Source organism: Hyperoodon ampullatus (assembly GCF_949752795.1).
Source record: "Hyperoodon ampullatus genome assembly, chromosome: 1".
NCBI classification, from domain to species: Eukaryota; Metazoa; Chordata; class Mammalia; order Artiodactyla; family Ziphiidae; genus Hyperoodon; species Hyperoodon ampullatus.
Genome location: NC_136914.1, coordinates 221,374,470 through 221,397,156, shown reverse-complemented (window position 1 = coordinate 221,397,156; position 22,687 = coordinate 221,374,470). Strand labels below are relative to the sequence as shown.

At 55.3% G+C, this 22,687-nt stretch overlaps 1 protein-coding gene across 1 annotated transcript; it reads right to left on the bottom strand.

Annotated features, from left to right (window-relative positions):
- Nucleotides 1–495: 495 nt before the first annotated feature.
- Nucleotides 496–21,389, bottom strand: GPR26 (G protein-coupled receptor 26; the record flags this gene model as incomplete). The annotated part of the gene is made up of 3 exons (XM_079699403.1): nt 496–727; nt 10,754–10,867; nt 20,722–21,389. The coding sequence occupies 3 exons, from the start codon at nt 21,387–21,389 to the stop codon at nt 496–498; spliced, it is 1,014 nt and encodes a 337-aa protein (XP_079555529.1).
- Between the last annotated feature and the right edge of the window lie 1,298 nt (nt 21,390–22,687).

Genomic DNA, 22,687 nt, shown 5'->3' with positions numbered 1-22,687 from the left:
AAGGGTGGCCGTGCCAGATGTGGGGCTAAATGGCCACTGCCAGCCTCACTCTCAGAGTGACCGATGCCCCATGGAGGTCACCACTTTTCTTCAGCATGGAGCCCAGCGTCCAGGGCTTAGTGAGCAGGTGGACGCCATGCTTCCCCACCTGCCACCAGCACTGTGTGTCCTTGATCATGACCGGACGGGGTGTGACTCCTGGGGAGTCTCTGGTGAGTCTAGGAGCTCAAAGGAGCTTCTCAAAAAGAAAAGCCAGAGCACAGCATGTCCCTCGGTCATCCTTTGGTGATAAACAGGGACAGTTCAACATCTGCCCTCGAAGAAGCAGGAAGCAGGCTTCAGAGCCCGCCCCCCGCCCCCGAAGCCCGGGAACCGGAATCCCTGGGCTCGCCCGATGGTGGCGGCTGCTGGAGTCCGCCCAGGAGCCCCAAGCCCTCCCGCCCCCTCTTCTCACCAGCCGTCTCATTCCAAGCCCTCCAGCGGGAGCAGCGTCCTTCACTCAGAGACCTGCAGAATGTTCTGGCTGTGGGAGTCCCCGGTGAGGCCGGAGGAGCGGAGGGAACGCCTGTGGAGGACCCTGTTCAGAATCTCCCTGCAGCTCTTGCGGTACTGGTGTCGCAGCAAGGAGTACACGAACGGGTCAGACGCGGCCTTGCTGTAGGCCAAGCACTTGGACAGCACCCCCCAGTGGGAGCTGATGGGCACCGCGGAGGACAGCTCCACCAGCCTGCGGACAGAGACGGGGAGGGCGTTCGTTAGGAGAGCGCAGCTGGGCGCATCCCAGGCTCCAGCCGGAGCCCCTGACCCCAGCTTCCCGGCCACGCTTCGGTTTCTCTGAGGCTTCCTCCTCCCGCGACAATGACAACCGCAATTTACAACCACAACTACCGTGGCCATTCTCCAGGCACTTCTTTTAGTCCAGGTACTGGGCTAAGGACGTACTTTACACGTGAGTTCGTGGAACCCTGGGAGATTAGACACCTCCATTGTACATGTGAGGAAATAGACGTCCGAGGAGTTTAAGTGCTGATAGTTTGCCAGTAAACCGTAAAGGCAGGGATTTGAACCCAGGCACCCAAGCTGATCTAAGAATTGCACCAATAGCTAATTGCACCCTGGCCATTTGCCCCGGCTGTGCAGCTGACCTGCTGTGTGACCCTGGGCAAGTCCTTTCCCTTCTTGGGGCCTGGGCGTTTTCTACGAAAAAGGGGGAGTTGAATAAGATCCTCTCTATGATCTTTGTAACTAGGACAGACTGATTCTTGGCTTCAGATCCTAGCTCCGCCTTCCCAGGGAGCTTGCCTGGGAGGAAGGGCTGAGATTAATTTTGCAAATATTCAGCAAAGCTCCAAATATGTCTTGCATCAGGAAAGAATCTGCTGGTGGGAAAAGCTTCTCCCCAGGGTTGGGATTCCGGTGGCCCCTGGCTATGGCAGCAGTCAGGGTACCCTAAAGTGACCCTCATTCTTTGGGAGAAGGTGAGGGAAGAGGCAGCTCCTGTGTCAAAGGGGCACAGTTCTGAGAGTCCTCCAGGTATCCATCGAGCAGCTCCATTCAGTGGTGCTAAGGCCAGGCTGTGAGGTGGTAAAAGCCCTCCTCTGTGTAAACGGAATTCTCCCAAATCAAGGCATTTATTCTTTTCTCCCAAGTGTGTCCAGCACCCCTGGCCATATTTGGACGTTACCCAGCATTCATATAAGGTAGAAAAGGCCACAGAGCTGAGAGAGAACTTAGAGATTATAAATGACCCTCTCCCCACCCACTGTCAAATGAGGAAATCGAGGCCCAGACAGGGGAGGGGGTTGCCCAACATCACACAGCAAGTCAGTGGTAGAGGAAAATCCAGCATCTGTGCTCAGACTGGGCTCTGGCACCTGTATTCTACCTGGCGGGGGGAGGGCATGGAGGTCAGCAAGACGGAAGGCAGCAGTGGCTCTCAGCTTGGAGGGCTGCCCAGGTGAGAGCCCAGGTACAGAGAGAACTGAGCTTGGGCTGTGACTCTGGGCTGCCAACTTCAGTGTTTTTCCTGAAGGCCTCTTTGGGCTGAGGTTGTGAGGACGAGCCCAGGAAAGGAAGGAGGAGGAAGCTGGTGTGGGGGGGTGAGATTCCCCCACTGCAATGACCCCCTTTTCGAATAGATCCTTAATGAATCCATTCTGAGTCCCTTCTATGAGGCGTCCCATTTCCAGCACCACTATCCACCCTTGCCCTCCGACTCCGAGGGGGTATGACTCTCCTTGGGAGCTCGAATGGGGAAATGGAGCTGTTGGCCTTTGAGAAATCTGTACTTTTAAGAAATCTACTTTGGGAAGTGATGAATTTAAGGGAACAACCCCCCCCCCACCCCGAGTTTAGAATTCACACCTAATAATAACAATGAAACAGCTGAATACCAACACATTGTTGCTATGGGATGCCAAATTACTTTTCCAGAATGTCTAGTCTTCTATACATTGCTAAATTCAGTCTGAGCATTTTGGCTCTCCCAGGAGGACTTATTAAGAGTCAAATATCATCAAACCATCCAGCAAGATCAAAATGATAATTTGCAGGTTCTGTAGATTTCACAGAGTAAAACTATTTGGGACAATTTAAAATTTCACCATTTAGATAATTAAGAGGTAAAATCTGTTGCATTTGCTTCTCAGAGATTTTATGTAAAATCTGAACTTGCCTGGCTCAGTAATAATAATTCCCAGTTAAGTATCTCCTTTGGGCCAAATACGTGATGTGCACAATCTCTAACCTTACAATTATTCTCTGCAGAATGGGCATCGTTAGTCCCATTTTACAGACGAAGAAATCAAGGCTCAGAGAGACTGAGCAGAAAGCTGGCATCTCTTCCATGGGGAAACCCAGTTCCATCTAACTGCAGCCCGTGTCTTGTCTAGGTGCCACGATGGGATTCAAATCTCCACATTGCAGATGGGACGGGATGCGTTCTGGGGTCCCTTCCAGCCCCAAGAATCCCCTTTCCATGAAGTGGTTATGGGCTACTCAGCACTTCTGTCACTTGCCCCGTCCACAGTGTACACGACTTCTGCTTTGAAAAGCCCGCATCTGGCCTCCATCAAGGCCTCCAGACAAAGAGATGCTTTGGATCAGTCTGGGCCTGGGCACTGCTCCTGTGTGGCCCCCGGGCCAGGCTGAAGCTAGCATGCTCCCTTCCATGACCGGAAGTGGCTGGCTGACCCGCTTTTTTATTTTCCTGGGCACGTGGACCCCTCTGCCATGTGCCTGCTGTGGCCGGCTTTGTTCTGTTCCAGCTGTGACAGTTCCAAGTCCCTACTTGTTTAAGGGGACTGGGCAGGGGCAGGGACTTCCGTATTGCTACAACTGCTTCTTTCTAATGCTAGATCTGGGCAGGGAATGATCACGTGGTCCCCTCCAGATGACCTTTTAGAAAGGGAACACTCCGGCCCATCTTCTCATGCCAGATCCAGCTCTGCTCATCTCCAAACACCCTCCCCTCCAAGCACGGGCCATTATGATTCTGATCAGTCACAGTTTCCACAGAAGCAGGGTCACTGCGTGCTACTAGGTGCCTGCCACGCTCCGCCTCTTCTCTCTCTGCTACGAATCATGGTGGATTACTGAGCTCCCCTCTCCTGCCCCTGCCCCCGGCTCTGCCCCAAGAGCCCTGCGTTTGGGGGTTATTGGGCTCAGGTGCTAATACAGTGGGACTTTGTTTCCTTTCGCTATAGCTCCCTGTTGTAGGTTGAACTATGTCTCCCCAAATTCATGTGTTGAGGTCCTACCCCCCAGCACCTCAGAATGCGATCTTATTTGGAAATAGGGTAGTTGCAGATGTAATTAGTTAAGGTGAGGTCCCAATGGAGAACGGTGGGCCCCTCATCCAATGTGACCGCACCCTTATAAAAGGGGGGAGTCTGGACACAGATGCGCGCCAAGAGAATGCCACAAAAGGATGAAGGCAGAGATGGGGTGATGCTTCTAGAAGCCAAGGAACGCTAAAGATTGCAAGTTCACCATCAGAAACTCAGGGGGAAGCCTGGAACAGACTCTCCCTCACAGCTTCAGAAGGAACCACCCTGCCAGCACCTTGATCTTGGACTTCCAGCCTCCAGCTTCTGAGGCCATACATTTCTATTGTTTAAGCCACTTAGTGGAAGCTAGTTACGGCGGCAGTGCTGGGAAACAGATCCACATCCGCTAAGGAGCCCTGTGGAGATACAGGGGGTTTTTAGGCAGGATCTGGTGGTTCGTGGGTCCCTGGTCATAACACCCAACATGGCACCAAGCCCCATGGAGTTCCTGGAGCCCGTGAGCACTAAGGGTAGACCCTGGGGTCTGCAGAGGTAGCAGCCCCCGGAGCAGGGCACTGCACCCTCCCTGCCCTCCGAGAGGCAGTTTTTCCCACAACCAGCGCTCCCTGCCCCCTGCCCTCACCTTCCATTAAGCACCAAGGTGACTTTCCATGCACCGCCTGAGGTATGTGCTGGAAAAACCTCGGCCATCAGGCTCCGTTCAGGGGGAAACATTTATGCTTCCGTGCTCACAATGCACACATGCCTGCCCCAGACAGCCTGACACAGCTCCCCCGAGGATCCCCTGGGCTGAGAGGTCAGGCGGAGGGTTGATGGGGGGAGGACAAGGGGAGGGGAAGCCAGGGCAGGAGTCTGCCTTCTCAAGCATCTCAGGTGGCCCTGAGGCAGGTGGTTCAGAGACGCGCTGTGAGCGCCTGGGGACGTCTGGTCAGAGCCCGGCTGGGGTGGGAGGTGTGAAATGCTGCCGGGTGTGGCCTGGGACCACATCGGAAGCAGAGCACAGAGATGGGTATTTTTCGGACTCAGGGTGACACAGAACAGATACCCATCCTCTCCCGCCACCCCAAGTCCTATGTGTCTGCCCCGCCTCTGCACCCCGTAGCTCCGTATTTGTTCGGGGGGACGCCTCCAGGGAGCCATGTCCTTTCTCTTAGCACAGGGCCCTCTGATCTGGGTCACGGGAAGTCCCTGTGCTGGCTGTCACAGCAGAGGGCTGACAGGCCAGGAAGCCGGCCCCCTGGCCCCACACCCACAGGGACCTCTCACCCGCCCCTGCCAGCCTGGCCCTCCCGGTCCTGGGAGGAGGATGGGGGACACTTGCCAGAACTCTCCGGCATTCTTGGAACCCCCAGAGAAACCAATTCTGCTCGACAATGGACTCTCCAAAGAAACTAAATTCTGGGGATGAGAACAAGACCCATAATATCAGTAGCCCCAGACCCAGCTCCCCCTCTGTGTCCCCAGAGGCTCGGTGCTTTGGCAGCCGCTTGACAAACATTGCCTCAAGCACCTCCCACCCGCCCCCTTCGACAGTGTTGCTTGTCCTTCACACTACAGAGGAGGAACCCAGGCAAAGTGACAGGCCAAGGCCATGTGGCCTGGATGTAGAAGAGCCAGGATTTGAACGCTGGACTGTGGGCACCAGAGACCACAGGCCTTCCTGGTGCCAGGCTGCCCCTCCCAGCTCCTTGACTCAGTTCCAGGGGGCAGTCAAGGCCTTTACTGTCAACCCTTGAACTTAAAGTGGTAAATCCACACCCCCCCTTTACACCTCCTGTGCGTCCATCATCTCTCCCCGCTGCCACACACACACACACACACACACACACACACACACACACACACACATGCTGTGCACCAAATGCAACGTGGGCCACAGAATATCTTTTGGGAAGCAAGCCCAATGTCTTCCCAAGAAGACTTCTGGAGAATCCGGTCTCCATATTTGAAGACCTGTAAGTAATAAGCTGGAGCTTTAAATGTTCATGAGATATTAGCAAGGAAAAGGCATTTTATTAATAGAATATTAACACCAGACAGCCATCTGCATATTAAACCCCTCTGACATAATTCCGTGACTCTGAAAAGCCACAATAATGGTGCTATTTGATCCACTAATGCCTCAAAGCCCCACTCCGATGATCTGGGACAATCATAATTATTCGTAAGCCTGTACCGCTGCAGAGATAATAGCCTCACACATGCTTCTAGACGTGTACGTTTTAATTCAGAAAAATGTAATTAGAGCTTTGGGATGCGAACGTCTTGCAAATCCTCAGACCGTGCTCAAACACTCTGGAAAGAGCCCGATGTGACCCACTAGGGCTTTGAGGACCTGGGAACCGGTGTGAGTGTGTGAATAGAAGGTAGTGACTCCTATTAAGAGTGACGGTTGGGCTTCCCTGGTGGCGCACTGGTTGAGAGTCCACCTGCCGATACAGGGGACACGGGTTCGTGCCCCGGTCTGGGAGGATCCCACATGCCGCGGAGCGGCTGGGCCCGTGAGCCATGGCCGCTGAGCCTGCGCATCCGGAGCCTGTGGTCCGCAGCGGGAGAGGCCACAGCAGTGAGAGGCCCGCGTACCACAAAAAAAAAAAAAGAAAGAAAAAAAGAGTGATGGTGGAGGTTTCCAAAGTGTCCCTCTGTCATCTGACAGGCCACAAAGTGCAGGTGCAAGGGGCTCTTTGGCTGGTTGGTGCAACTGGGGGAACTGTCTTTCTGAGAAGTGTTGGCTTCATGGTCAGCGTTAGGCCACCGGGTCTGACGATGGCTCCAGTTGCCAGCATTGATGGCCTCTGAGCCCCACTCCAGGTCCACACAAGTTGCTGTCAGCCAGGTGGGAGGTCAGAGGTGACTCCGTGCGAACCCACCGCTGCTTCTGGTGAAAGAACTCACTCACCTACCTGCCTTTACCCACAGGAGTCTGGATACTCTGTCTGGGTTCATGCCAAGATGCCTGGACCTGGGCATAGGAAGTTGGATCAAAAGCCTGCGGATAAGCATTTCTACATTTTCAGGGCCCGGTCCCCAGGCTTTGGAGATGTAACATGCCCACAGGGCTAAATTATTGCCAATAGGCCTGGCACTGACCTTTAACCCTTGCTTCTGCCAGTCACTACTCCTGCCACTCATCTCACCTCGCTGACCCTCAGTAAGATGAGGACTCTAGCACTCACCTTGCAGGACAGCTGTACTAGGTGCCATCAGGTAAGTACTGGTACCTCCTGGGGACATTACAAGTGTCGAATAAGTGATAGGCATGGTTATAAAGACTCCACGTTCTCCAGTAAGGGAAGCCTGAGAATCTACTGGAAGACTTGAATGGTTCTTGACCCAAGAATGCTGTTTCCCGGTCTGAGAAAGTTATCAGGCAGATGCGAATAGACTGGGAATAAAGAGAAGGGACCTCCTCCCTGCCAGCCGGACCTTCCCGATCAACTTAGAGGGACGGCAGGTGTCACAGCACAAGCCCCTTCTCTCTCTCGACGTTCTGATTCTGCCAGCTCCCAGCATTCCCCACGGTTGGCCTGACGTGAACCCACGTGCTTGTGCATGTTTCCACCTATAAGGCTCCAGCGGTGGGAGGAGCAAGGTGGGCTGCTTGGACAGAGGTCGTCACTGGGGAGCCTCGGGAAATCATGGTTTCTGCGCTGACAGTTCAGTGAGGGGTTTAAGTGACACCTTGACCTTATCATCTCAGAAGCCGCAGCTTCCTGGTTCTGAGGGGGTCATGGCACAAAGTGCCCTCCTATATCCTCTGGGAGGGAACCCCCATGCCCTCAGAGAAGCAGGACAGTGCAAGGCAAGGGGCCCCACGCGTGGGCTTTGCCTCCAGGGCAGACCCGGGCTGGAACCCTGGCTGAGTCACTCACTGGATTGGCTTCAGAATCCCTATCAACACTGCGCTGGCTTGCCCCATGCAGTGGGTCCCAGGTGGCCTGCAATCAGCTCGCCCTCCCTGGATGAGACGCTGCTAAGGAAACTTCCACTTCCATAACCCACAGCTCTAGGTTCTCCGTAAGGAATCAATTCCTGCAAGAAGTTAAATTCTCAACTACATTTCCAGAGCAGAGTCTGACTTTAGCTTCTTCTGAGACTGGGGTGATTCTGTCTACACTTGGAAACCAGCTTGAGAAGAACAGCAGGAGAATCAATTGCCGCCCAGAGTGTGCGTGGTCCCGATTCCAGTGCTGGCGATAGTAGGCTATACCAGGGTGAATGCCTTGCATGGGTTATTTTATGAATTCCTTACTAGATGTTGATTTCTCCCCACAACCAATGTGTGGTTCTCAGCCTGGACTCAGCGTAAGATGGGAGAGTTTGGGTCAGGCTCCTTGCAGGTGGGTGTCAGAGCAAATCCTGCCTCACCCCCACCCCAGCCCACCCTGTTTGGCAGTTTCGCTGCCCTGGTGGTGGAAGTGTAGCTCTGGCGCGATCCTGGCCGCGCCCAGCACACACCTGGAGCCCAGAGGGCTCCCCCTGCATGCGAAGAGCAAGTTCACAGGTGTCCATCTCCCTGGGGTGTGCCTGGGGGCCCAGCTACCACAGAGACTAGGCACTTCATCAGCATCTCTTCTCCCCCCGGTCACGGCAGGGGGGGTGTATGGGGGTGTGAACAGAGGGAGGTGGTCCCAGAGGGGTGTGATTTCAAGAGGATTAAGCACAAGGACCTTCTGCCGCAGCACTGTCACCCAGCGTTGGGACCTGGTGTCCCCTCATTCAGACCCTCCGAGGACTCCTGCCTCAGTGCACCTGACCCCACAGAGGAAGACACTGATTTGGCCACTGCTTAGAAACTCCAACATCGAGCAGGGCGCTGGACAGGGGAGGGACTTCTGAGCACTGTTGCAGCGCGGCCGGAAGGGTGATCCTGGGAACCAATGGGGTTCCTGGTGAGAAAAGGACGATACGGGCAGCTAGAGGTCAAGGGTGAAAAGGAGCTGGGAGCAGGGGCAGCGGCACACCCAGACCCCAGATTCCCTGACTGCAGGCCGGCCCTGCCCAGCAGAAAGAGAAGGTGAGCCACAGGGGGGAAAAGAAACCGGTGAAATTAATTTTAATTACAGATCTTATTTAACCCGATATATCCAAGAGTTCACCATTTCACAATGGAATCAATATAAAAAGTTTTAATTATATATATACATATATATACAGTCATGCTAAGCCTTGGAAACCCAGTGTGCATGTTAGTTACACCTACAGCACATCTCCGTTTGGACAAGCCATGTTCAAGTGCTTCAAAGGGACCTGTGGCTGGTGGCTCCCGTGCAGGGCTCTAGACCTGGCTCATGCTGTCCCTTCTGCTGGGATTGTCCCCCTGCAGAGCCAAGCCCACGTCACTCGCTCCTGCCTCAGAAGCCTGGGACGCTTCCCTATCAGATGCTATGACATGGTATTCGGCGTCCTGGCTGGACGTGGCGGGCCTAGACCAGGGGCTCTCACCCGGGGGTGATTCTGGTCCCCAGGTTGCCTAGACTGTCTAGTTGTCAAAACTGGGGAGCAGAAGGGAAGAGGTGCTGCTGGCGGGTAGTGGGCAGACGCCAGAATGCTGCTAACATCCTACGACGCACAGGACGGTCCCCCATAGAGAATGTCAGGAGCGCTGAGGTCTAGCGGGCGGTTCTAGAAGGAAGAATTGATGGCTCTGCTCTGCCTGGGGCAGACCCCTGAAGAGACGTGCAGACAGTCCTATGTCCTATGTTTAAAGTGAAATGCAGGCCCCCTGGCTTTCCCCCGGAGAGAGTGGCATGCCCCGAAAAGACAGTGACAGACACTCCGGGGTTGTGGTGTCTGGAGAATGGGGGCTGCTCTGGGGAACCCCAGCTCGCTGTCTGCAAATGGGCAGGGCCTGTTAGTAGAGAACAGACATTCTCCTGGGCTGCAGAGAGCAGGATCGGGGGCACAGGTGGAGCTATGGGGGGCCAGGCTTCAGCTCAGTATGAGCAGGGACAGGGAAAGAAAGGGGGACCTGGGCACATTGAGCCCCTCCTCTCCAAAGCGCGACTCTGGGGGACGCTGAGGCAGGGTGTCCCTTCCATGTCCCTGCCAACTGAGGATGCCGGGGGATGCAGGGGGATGGGCTGTGCACTCTCTTTCATACACAGGCACGCGCATGCACACAAAACCCTGCACAGATCCTACTCCCAGGCTCCACATCCACCTCCTAATAGAACATCAAAGTCCTTTTTATTGTCACCTTCCCAAACAGCTAAGCCAATATGGATACAAATTTGTGTGGGTATTTACCCCTCCAGTGAGCAAAACTGAGTGGGTGATACTTTTTTTTTCTTTTTTTTTTGCTGGCTTCAACGTGTGAGGAAAATTCTGTAGCTGGAGCAGGTTGGCTTCTGGAACGTACAGCCCTGAGGCCAGTGCACTGCAACCTTGGCTGGCATGGGGGGTTGGGATTGGGAGAGAACGTGACAAGCTCACAATGCCTGGACTAACAGTGGCAGATCCCTGGAGCCGTGGGACAGGTGGGCCCACCTGGCTGGGCCTGCAGCACGCTCCCTGGTCCCTGTGCAGGTGGCGCGTGGCACTGGCTCTGCAGGGCATCTGGGCTGAGGATGCCGAGCTGGGCTTTCCTGCACTCAGCGGGCAGTAAGAACGCAATCCCTGCAGGGTGCTATCCCCTGTCTTTTCTCTCCTGTCCTCTCCTTTCGGGTCTCCTGGGGTTGGGGGCTGAGGGTTAGAATGATGTCATTTGGAGATCAAGTGGGAGAGAGTCTCACTGCCTTTCGGTCCGGAGTCTAATGCAAAGGAATTTGAGGCTGAAGAGAAAAAGCGTGTGCCCTTCTCACTAAACCCGTCAAGTTCACTCTCATCCCCCGATCCAGCCTCTGGAAGACATGTGGTCAAGCAAGGCTGGCCACGGCTAAAGGCCACGCAGGCCCTGCTTCACCCTCCAGAGCCCCATGCCCGCCCCACTTGCCCCGAGCCCATGTCCCGCTCGCCAGGCTCACCTGGTGATCACGTAGGGTGCGAAGCACACGAGGAAGGTGCCTATGAAGGTGCTGACCTTCTTGGTGGCGCGTTGCCGCCGCCTTTTCTGCTCCTCTAGACAGCGTTCCCGCACACTGCGTGTGAGAGAGGAAAAGGTGGAGTCATGGTCAGGTGAGTCATGCGGGGGGGCCCTGCCAGGTCACAGTGAGTTACTCTTTGTACACGCAGGCAGTGGCCGCAAGTGTAGGAACTCGACCATGGAGCCAGAAAGACCTGAGCTCGAGTCTGAGCTGTAGGCACGTGACCTTGGGCACCTTGTGTGACATCACTAAGCCTCAGGGTCATCATCTGTAAAATGTGGATAGTAATATATATAGTAAGATGCTGCAAAGGGCTGCTTTGAGAATGAAATGCATGAAGCGCATGAAGCAGTTAGCACAGTACGCAAGCAAATGCAAATATAAACTCATTAGCACTCATATCCTTCACTTATCACGAGCTATGGGCCAGCCCGAGTGCACACTCTGTAAGTAATATCTCGAATTCTTATCTTTACCACAATTGAACCTGCCAGGTGGATTTTACCTGCCCTGTTTTACAATGAAGACCATGAGTACAGTGATGCCAAATGATTTGCTCAGCTGGCAAGTGGAGGCGGGATTTGAACCCGTGTCCATGTGACTGAAGGCTGGTCCTCTCCAGCTGGGATGGCCTGGACTCTGTGTGCAGTGTGGCCCAGGGCTTCCTTTCCTCCACACCTTCAGCCCTCTTTCTTCCATTCCCAAAGCCTCAGCCCTGCCCGGAGCTACAGGTAACGCATTATGAGGTGATGGAAGGAGAAGTCACTTGATTTGTTCAGAGACGAAGCTCAGTGAAGCTACGGAACGGCCAGGTCCCTGGAGGATCGGGGCCACGGCTCCGCGGATGGCCACCTACGCCTCTAACCACACCCTGTTCCTGACTCCACTCTGCTGCCAGCCTTTCGAGAACTGACATTTCACGCCACCTGGGAGCAGTGCTTCTTGCAACCCTTTTCCTGCAGCCGTGGGGAAATGCACAAGCAACAGCCAGCCTGTCCATTCCCACAGCCAAGGCGCATGCACGTAAAGGCGAGCCCAGCCATAAGGATTCACATGCTCCAGACCGTGGGGCCCAATGTGGGCATGGGTTTCTACTGTTTACTTTTAAAATAAATCATATGATTCCAAAACTGGACAGGGAGGAAGACTGTGGACAGAGTTGCCCAGGAGTGACGATAACTTGGCAGAGATAGGCTTGGGCTGCAGTGACCTGGCACCGCGATTAGGTCAGTCTGTTCAACAGAAGCGAGGAGTGGAGAGAACATTCCTGAGCCAGGTTCGTGAGCAGCATGAACGTCAGGGCAGCCTCCCCTGCCTTCCACAAGAACTGTCATTTTAATACTTAATCGAGACTCTTCTTTATCCGATTTCTGATCACAGAGGGACAATGCTATGTTAGTTTGGACTGAAGCCCCCTGAAATTCTTGCAGGATGTTTTTTTCCCTTGACTTGTGTCTTTCCAGGAATTTAGGGAGTTGGGAACTGAAGTCTGGCCCAGTAAAGACAGATTTCCTACTGGCTGAAATTGTCTTACTCGTGACTAACATTATGAATTAATTTCTAATAGCTAATATTAATAACTCACATTTCTTGAGTCTTTAATATGTGCCATCTTAGATACTGTGATGGGGGTTCATATGCATTTGTTGCTTCATACTCACATCTCTATAAGCAAAGGCCTGATAAAATTGTAATCTTCATGTTTTCAGATAAGGAGGGAGACTGAGGCACAGGGGAGTTAAGTAACTTGCTCAAGATCACACAGTGGGGCTTCCCTGGTGGCGCAGTGGTTGAGAGTCCGCCTGCCGATGCAGGGGACACGGGTTCATGCCCCGGTCCGGGAAGATCCCACATGCCGCGGAGCGGCTGGGCCCGTGAGCCATGGCCGCTGAGCCTGCGCATCCGGAGCCTGTGCTCCGCAACGGGAGAGGCCACAACAGTGAGCGGCCCGCGTACCGCAAAAAAAAAAAAAAAAAAAAAAAAAGATCACACAGTGACCTGGTGAGGGGTGGCAGGAGGGTGACCAACTTGTCCCGGATAGCCAGCACTGTCCCAGTTTTAGCACTAAAAGTCCTGCAGCCTGGACGGTTTACACAGGACCGTCCCGGTTTTAAAAACAGAAGGGCCTGCGTCTGAGGATCTCCCCTCCATCTCGGGCAACCCAGGATGGCTGGTCTCCCTAAGTGGTGGCAGTAGCTGAACCCAGGCCATCTGACTCTGGAGCTTTGAGTGTCATCTGTCAATTCACTGGGGTCACCACACATCCCTGGGGAGGCACTGGGGCATCACCGCATTCAGAAAATGTGAAAAATACAAGCCGAGGGGGCGGGGACCGAGGGGCGACTTCGCCTAAAGCCACACAGCAAGAATCAGTCTTAAGTGTCCTCCCTTTCCATTTACACTGGGTGTCCGCAGTGTCCTCTCCCAAAGTCCTGGGGCTCTTGTGACATATGCACAATACAGGTGGCACAGAGGGAAGGCACACGTCCCCACGCTGGAGGTCTGTGTTCAGTGACGTGACCAACTCATCTTGGTTTGCCTGAGACTGTTTTGATTTTCAAACTCTAAGTCCCACATCCTGGGAGCCCTTGCAGTCCCAGGCAAATCAGGACAATGGTCAACCTAGCAGCGTGTTTGGCACATTCTCCAGGACACAGGACTGCTTGTTTAATATTAAAATACTTCCCCCCAAACTCTCAGTGCAGTCGATGTAGGAATTGCTGGAGATTTGGGGCATGAGCTGGGTGTCCTGAGGCATCACAGTACACTCACCCCACGAGACGAGTACAGCATTCTGGGCATCTCCTCGAAAACGAGCACCAAAGTCATCGTAAATGAATCAAGGGGACACGAGAGAAACTGGTGGTGCACTGGGGCCGGGCCCTCCCCCAGTCTGTGACCCTGACCATGTTATCCATTTCTCAGACATTTAGAATAACCCGGAGGAGTGAACAAGTGCTGGCTATGTGTCCTAGTCCCAGCTGTGCCCTCATAGCTGTGTGGCCTCAAGAAAGTCACTCAACCTCTCTGAATTTGGTTCCTCACTTATCTGTGGAAGATTTCATAGTTATGACTATAAATAGAGTTACCATTTATCAGGGACTGAAGTGACTCACCAGCTACCAAGCTCTTAAGGAGTGAGGAGCTTCCTCTGCCCACCCCCCTGGCCCCTGCCCTCAAGGAGGGGCTTGGGTTCCTGCTGAGGGTCTGAGGACTCAGCTGTCTCCCCAGGAGAAGCAGCCCTCCACCCTGCCACACCAGACAATCCTGCCCCAAAGCCCTGAGGAATATTTAAAGACAGATGTTGGTTAAAGCTTTGAAGGTCTTCAGAAGGGTAAACAGAAACATTTCAGTGACTCTACAGGAATAAAACGGACACTTTAGAGGCCAGAATAATCAATGTCACTCTTGTACACTGTAAAATCCTATAGGAAATTAATTTTATTTGTTCCTGAAAAGCTTTGTACAGGAGAGAAGGATTAAACAGCAAGCACTCTGCACGCACATTCCTTCTTCAGGTTCCCACAGTAGAAAGCTCAACATCTTACACCCAGAAAACACCTAAGGAGTGTATGTCTTTGAATCAATGAACAACCCTTAAAAACATCTTAGGAAAATTAAGACTCAATCATTTTCAAGTGACCTTCTCAAAAGAGATGATAGTAGAAATCTGCTCTAGAATAGATTTTTTAAAGTGAGACTTAAAAATCTTGAGCTTTTCAGACAAAGCAAGACTCGTCAGTGGATGTCAGGCCATGCACACTCCCATGAGTCCTGTCTGGTTGACAGTGAAGTGGTAAGCATGCGAGCAGTGCCAGAGCCAGACCTCTGGGTTCAAATCCAGGCTTCCCCACTTACTTGTTGTGTGGCCTTAGGCAAGTTACCCAGCCTCTCTGTGCATCAGCTTCCTCATCTCTAAAATGAGGATAATACAAGTACCTATCTGGTAGAGTGCTGTTGAGATTAACTGAGCTAACACCCAGAAAGTACCTAGGACAGTGCCTGACTCAGAGTAAGCACTTAAGTGCGGATCCGAATTATTATTCATTCGGCATATATTTATAAAACAACGACTATGTTCCAGCACTACCTTGAACCCCCAAACCACTGGGATCCCTCCCACAGCAAAAATTCTCTTGCTAGGGCTTCCCTGGTAGCACAGTTGTTGAGAGTCCGCCTGCCGATGCAGGGGACGCAGGTTCGTGCCCCAGTCTGGGAAGATCCCACATGCCGCGGAGCGGCTGGGCCCGTGAGCCATGGCTGCTGAGCCTGCGCGTCCGGAGCCTGAGCTCCGCAACAGGAGAGGCCACAACAGTGAGAGGCCCGCGTACTGCAAAAAAAAAAAAAAATTCTCTTGCTGCATTTACAAGGGTAGCTGGGAGAGAGAGAGAGAGAGAGAGAGAGAGAGAGGGAGGGAGGGAGGGAGGGAGGGAGAGCGCTGTGACCAGGAACTGTGCCAGACAAGGTCTGAGCTTGAGTCTGGGCTCTCGTGCTGGTTCTGTGACCCTCTCTGGGTCTCCAGGACACGACGGATGCTATTCCCTAATTTCAATGGCACCTGGCATGCTGTGGGAGTGCAGCGGGTGTGTGGGATGGGTGCTGCGCCTGGCTGACATCCACATGGGCCTGGTCATGTGTCTGCTCTGGGGCGGGCTGGCTAGGCTCTACAGTCCTGTGTAGTATGAAAGATGCTCTCACCCAGCCAACCCAGTACACAGATGGGGAAACTGAGGCTCAAAGAAGACAGGGACTTGCCCACCTGGAGAGTGGGCTGCAGGCAGGGCTAGCACCAGGTTCCTGACACCCAGTCTGGAACCATGTGGCTGCATCCCTGAACTCCTGTAAAGGAAGAGAATGGACCCAACTTCTGTGCCCAGTGCCCCCCACCCCCGTTTCCAGGTGAGACCAGGGAGGCGGCAGCAAGAGGACAGCAGGGCAGTCTCCCAGGCTCCGAGGGGAGCAGTGCAGCTCTCTGGCTTGTCACTGGTATTGTTTAAGCCCAGTATGAGAGCAGCTCACCAGCTCCGAAAACAACAACATAATAAAATCACTTTGCACTTGCTGTCATTTATTTCCCGCCGTAGCTTTGCAAAACTGAGCTCCTTGAACTCTTGCAGCCCTATAAGCAGTCATTGTACGTATTTGCAGAAGAGGAAACGGAGGGCCAAAAAGGTTTATGCCACGCCCAGGGCTGCAAAGTAAGTTCAAGACAGACCAGGACTCATTCTAGGTCTCCTGACACCAAAATCTGGGATGTCCCCCCCTTGGGTCACTGAGCCATGGGCATGCTGTGTCTAGCTACGCTAACGCCCAGATATTCCCGGGCCTGATGGTGGCAGCTGGAGTCCTTGGACTCCCCAGCAGAATCTGCAGTGCAGAGGGTGAGAGGCCCAAAGCTCTCCTGCCCGGGTTTGTTTGCTCAGAGTGCAAGCACTGTACCAGTGTGGGGAGACCCCAGGGCCGAGATGAGACACAGAGTTTCCTTGAGCCAAAAGGAGATGAGCCCTCCAGCACTGTGACATGTAGGGTCAAAGACATGTTCCCCAGGAGGCTTCCATAATTGAGCAAGGGATGGATGATACTGGGAATATCTGAAAAGTCAGTAAATGAGGCGATTGTGGCTACAAGACGGTGGGTCTGGGTCCTGACTGATCTCCAGAGGACGGCAGCCCGTTGAGACCCGCGCTCAGAGTACTCAGAGAGGGGGCTTCCCTGGTGGCGCAGTGGTTGGAGGTCCGCCTGCCGATGCTGGGGACATGGGTTCGTGCCCCGGTCCGGGAGGATCCCACGTGCCGTGGAGCGGCTGGGCCTGTGAGCCATGGCTGCTGAGCCTGTGCGTCCGGAGCCTGTGCTCCGCAACGGGAGAGGCCGCAACAGTGAGAGGCCCGCGAACAGCGCAAAAAAAAAAAAAAACAAAAAAACAGAGTACTCAGAGAGACATCCAGATTTGCTTTCTGGCGTTTTGGAGAATGAAACAAAAGGCAAAGGAACGAGCTGACCGATTGGTGGCGAAGAGCCTTGAGTTTGGGGTTAGGACTGATGTGAGTAGTCTTGCCCTGCGACCTGGCCAGAGGGGCCCCATCCTGGGCCCTGGATACTGAGGGACCCACACCTCCCCACAAAATGAAGACTTCATAGGGCCAAGGGGATGTGCCCACCCAGAACCCACATCCTCCATTCTAGACCAAGCTCTAGGTACATGGGACACGGAATTCTTTGCCCAAATGCCCTGATCCTGCTTCCAGAAAGTGCACAGCCATCTTCCCTGGGCCCATCCTCCTGAGGAAGGGCTGTGCCACCTGTGTGCTTGGCTTGAGACCGGAGGGGAGACATCTGTGAGCAACATGTGGAGGCACAGCCTGCAGTGTCCACTTTGTGTGAGGAGGCCCCTTTCCATGCTGGGGTGTTGGGGCAGGGGGGTGAGGTGGGCTGTGGCATGGGGCCAGCTCAGCTCCCCCTGCCATGTACAAGGCTGCACTCCAAGGAGCCCGAGAACTCGAAATTTGACCCCAGCCTTGCCAAGTGTTATAAATGTATATTTCTCAAGGCAGGAGGATAGAACATATTTCATTTAACAGTGTGTAAGCTGAATTTAGAAAGCCTAACTATTCATGTGGATGGTTTGTGAAACTCCATTTGCACTATCGCCCCATCCGTAAACCTTTGGAGCAGACCAAGGTGTGAGTCTTGGGTGAAGCCACAGTCCAGATCTATTAAATACGGCAAGCATCCCCCTCCCTTGGGGCTCCCAACTTCCTCATCTGCAAAGTCAAGGGCACAGTGAGAGCCCTTCCATCTACTATGGCACAGTTCTGACACCCTCCGGCTCGGCACTCAGCCAGCCCCCTGTAGCCCTTGATCACGAGAATGAGTGTGCTTCACCAACAGTCTAGTCTGAAGTCATTAACCTGTGCTGGCGAGTGGCGCCCTCAGCTGGACGGGGAGAAAAGGGCTGCAGCACCAATGTCCGGGCTCCCCTCCTACGTCTCTGGCGGCACCAGGGAGAGGGTCTGGTTATAACTGGTCTGGAGTTGTGGTTTGGGAGAACTGAACCAAGCACACTGAGCAGTTGGAGACCAGGTGGGTGATAAATATTAGGAATTCCCAATTCCTTTATGATTGTAGTAACTCGGGAAACCACCCCAGAAAGGCAGGAGTGGGTGACGTCTCTCAGGGTCCCTGATTTAATTTAGAGCAAAGGGTCCCTGATCTTTTGGGGGGCGGTAAAGCATTGGAGTCCAGCCTGTCACTCACTGCGTTTAACCCTCTGCAGCAGGAGCTGGCATCACTAGGGAGCTTCCCAACAAACGCCAACCTGGGCCTCAGGGAACTCAAAATTAAGTCCCAGGAGGCCATCAGTGTGGCGGCTGTTAAGTGAATCTTCCAGTGAGCAAAGTCACCTCCACCTGCCACCCTGGCTGCCCGGATAAGGAAGCCTGGCTTCTGCTGATCTGGGACTGGACACCCCCCCACCCTGCCCCCAGCTCCCAGCACCAACTGGCCAGGAAATTTCCTGAAGCCTTAGTGCCTAAGGCTCGGGGGACCTAGGGGCAGCACCCCCCTGAGTTAGCTCTGCAGTTTCTCATTTGTGGGAAGGAAGAGTTTGGAGACGCCAAGAAAGAAGCCTGTGAATCGGCTGGCAGGGAGCTGGTGCCCTCCCGTGTGGCCCACCACCCATGCTCTCACCCTGGGAACCGACCCCACAGAGAAAGGCAGGTTGTGGTCACTGACGGGGGAGTGCTGCCCCATCTGCCCACTATTCCATAACCTCAGGCCAGCCCTCAGCCAGTGGGGCCTGTCTGAACTGGCCGAGGGCAATCCTCCCACCGGAAGCCCTTTCTTTCCCCAGCGTAGGCCGGCATTGCTCCTTGGCCCTGCAGGGCCCTGTCCCTGGCTCTGGGAAGAGGGTCTCCTCAGAGCCTCCTGGGCTCAGAAGCAGTCAAATTTCCCCGGAGGGAAGTGGAGGAGAGAAGAGAGGACCGGAGGGCAGCCGAGCAACCGCCTCTTTTCCTGACACCCCTGGGAGCTCTCTCTGTAGTGTCTGGCCTGGAGTCCGTGAGAGACTGGCAAGATTGGAGCCGACCCTACATCCTAAATGGGCTGAACAGGAGCCACCGCCCTCCTGTTCTGGAAGTTGGAGGGAGAGCGGGGACGGGGTTTATACTGGTCTAGATAAGAACTGATTCCTTTCCCAGCTCATTCCCTCCTCCGCTGTTAGACTCATGGCAAGTGGGCTTACTGTAGACATTGTTCAAGTTCTGAGAGTTAAATAACATTGCCTACAGCTTCTAGAGCAGTCCCCGTGCACGTCCTAGGGACGATGCACCTTCTAAAGTGAGGTCCTCCCGCCCCAAGGTGATAGGAAAGGGAATAGCTCTGCGATCCTTAAATGACATTGAGCCGTGCATGGCCACATGCAGGGAGTCAGTGCATGCCTTTGTGTCAGTGCGCAGGAGGGCCACACCTGTGACATGGAATGATCTGTTACCCATGCAGTTGATATATGCACACATAGGACTGTGTGTGTGAGGCTCACACAATTTCATACATGGTTCATATGCCCTGGTGTCATTTACATGTACATATTGTACATGATTCTGGGAGGAAGATTCTGTGACTAGAAGCTTTGGTCCAGCATGTAATCTGGAAGGGCCATCCTGAGGGAAATAATGGACACACGCATACATGTCCTGTGTTCAGATGCAGTGAAGTTCAAGGTCTTCTCTTTGTATTGCTCGTGGGCAGAAAAAACGCAGAACTGAAGGCTCTCTTGGTCACACTGACCCTCTGGTCTGTCCCCCTCGGCCACAAGCTTCTCCCTGGTCGGGGAGGCATCTGCACGACAGGGACCGAGCTCCCTCCCTGCCGCTGGCCTCCTCCACACTGGTACATTCTGCCTGCCCCACTTTTCATGCCATCTTGACACCAAAACCCCCCTTCTAGCGTCTGGGGCACCAGGATATAAAACAGCAGAGTCTACTGCAGGGGCACCAGCAGCCATTCCCCTTGTTGCACTCCTCTTCTCTGCAGAAAGCCAAGGTGAGCTCAGGACACCACGGCTAAGAGTTTCCCCCTACTCTCCCCAGAGGCTCCGAAGGATGGCAGGACTTCCCAGGGGCAGGGGCTGGGGCAGGGGCGGGGGGGTACGTGAACCTGAACTGCCCGCCCCGAGCTGCCTTCCTGAGAAACAGAGGCCAGGTGAATATGGAAGGGTGGGCAGGTTTTGTCACCGGAGCCTCAGGATGACGCTCTCCCTCTGCAGGGGTTCCCAGGCTTCAAGTCCAGGAGACACGGGACAGTGCTGTCTGGGAAGGGTAGGAAGTGCACCCCCGTCCCCTCAGAGCCCTTCAGATGCTCCTTTAAGGACCCACAGAGGAAGGTGCAGCCCGAGGACTCTCACACACACAGGAGGAGACAGAGGCAGTGCCAGACACCAGAGAAAGGAAAGACCAGCAGAGCAGCGCGTTCCTAGCTCTTCAGCAGCGCCCTAAGCATCCAGGCCACGCTCTCAGGGCCCGATGAGCACCATTTAGAGCAGTGAACAGAGATGACTGCCTTTTCATATGCTACTTAAAGTGAAAACTACAAACATAAAATAAGTATAAGAAGTCCAGCAAAGTTCGGCTCCTCTGCGGTCTCTACCCTGATGCTTCAAAAAGGTATCTATTTGTTTCACCCACGTTTTTTGGTGGTCCTGCTTTGCTGATGCTCTAAGCACCTGCCTTGAGACAGGCAACGGTGGCCCTTCCCCCCGACCTCAGTTTTCCAAAAAGGAAATGGAGGCTCGGTGTTAAAGGGTCTTTTGCCCAAAGCCACACAGCAGAGCCTGGGGGAGACGAGGACCCCCTTCCTCCCACAGAGACACCCCTCCCCCACCGAGTCCCCGCAGCCCTCCCCAGAGCCCTCACCTGGGGTGGATGTCCACGAGCAGCACGAGCGTCTGCATGGTGATCACGTCGATGCGTCTGCAGTGGAAGCGGGCCACCTTGAGCACCTTGAAGTATGTGCAGCAGAGCACAACGAAGGAGAGCAGGAAGCTGAGCGCATGGAAGGCACCCGTGAAGACGGCGAAGCGCAGCCGCTCGTCCGGCCTCCGGCTGCACAGCGTGCAGGACGCGTACAGCTGGTGGAAGCCGAGCCAGGACAGGACGAGCGCGGCGGCGGGGAAGGCGAGCGCGTGCAGCCACGTGTAGGCCACCATGAGCGCGGCGTCGCGGAGGCGCATCTTGGCGCGGTAGCTCAGCGGGAAGACCACGGCCACCCAGCGGTCGATGCTGAGCGCGGCCATGCTGAGCATAGAGTTGGCAGCCAGGAAGGTGTCGAGGAAGGCGGCCAGGCGGCACAGACGGTCCCCGGCCGGCTGCCGCTGCGCCACGACGCCGGCCAGCGTGAGCGGCATGTTGACCACGGTGCACAGCAGGTTGCCGCACGTGAGGTTCAGGGTGAACAGCGCCGGCGCCTGGCGGCGGATGTCGGCGCTGTGCAGGAGGCAGAGCAGCACCAGCGCGTTGGACAGCAGCGAGACGCCCATCGTGCCCACCAGCAGACCCGCCAGGCCCGCGTCCCACGAGTTCATGGTGCGCGCCCGCCGCCGGCCCTCAGGGCCCGCAATCCGGCGCCGCCATGGCGCCGCCCGCTCAGCCCCTCGGCGCCGCCGCCGCCGCCGCCCCGCGCCCCCCAGTCCCCGCCGCCATGGCTCCCCGGGGGGCGCGCGGCCACGCCGGAGCCCCGCGCCACCTCCCGGGCCGGCACCTGCGCGCTCGGCTGAGCCCTGGCGCCCGCGGCACCTCGCGGGCAAGCGCCGGTGCGTCGCCGGACCGAGAGCTTAGCGCGCCCTGGGATCCCGGATTGCGGGCGGGCGCCTGCTGCCCGGCTCCGCCTCTGCTCCCCCTGCCCTCGCCCCTTCCCGCCGCGCTCCGGCTCCGCTCCGCTCCGCGCCCTCTCCGACAACCTTGCTTTCTCCTCCTCCCCTCTCTCTGCTCGCTCTCCCTTTCTGTCTCCCCTACACTTTCCCTCTCCCTCTCTCTCTCCCTCCCTCTCTCTCCCCTCTGCTGTGCTTCTCTCTCTCCCACTGCTGTTCTATCCGTCTGCCTCTCCCACTCTCAGTCTTCTCCTCCCCTCTTCTTCTTCCTCCTTCTCTTCTCTCTCTCTCTCCAGAATCCGGCTGCTTCTCTCACAGAATTCCCGCTGATGCGCGCGGGTGCGCGCACACACACTCTCGGAAAGAACCAGCCCTGAAGCCTCCGGTGCAGGGTGATTGGCTCTCTGTAGCTTCCTGTCCCCCACCCCCACCCCCGAATCCTTCCTTACGTGTGTCAAAGACGGGCTGAGTCAAGAAAGTCTGCCTGAGAAAAGGGAGGGATGTCTGGGCACCTTCATGCCTCAGGGCCACCCGTCCCAGCCCAAGCGCCAGCCTGGCCAGACCTTGGAGGTCCTACCCTACCTGTCCTGGCTGAGCCTCCCAGGGCTGATGCTTCTCCCTCTCTGGGCTGAGCTGGGGGAGCTCAGATAAGCTGCATTTGCTGAGAGGGGAAGGAACGCACATCTCTCCAACCTCCATGATCAAGGCCCTGGCCCCAGCTATCTCCAAGGCCTCCCCCGCCTGTCCCCAGGGCAGCTGCTACACTCCTGGGGGTGCTTGGTGTACGGTGCCCTCTTCCCATCACCCTTCAGCTGGGGCCTCAGCAGCATCCTCAAGCCAGCGGGCGGGGGGTGGGGGAGATGCTGAGACACACTGTGACACCCCCTAGGTGTTCCCTCAGCCAGGAGAGGCCTTTATCTGACCCTGAGCGCTCACAGGTGGACAGGCCTGCTTGTGCACGGCCAGTCTCAGCAGAGCCCTGGTGTGGCTGCTACTCAGCACTCCCGGCCTGG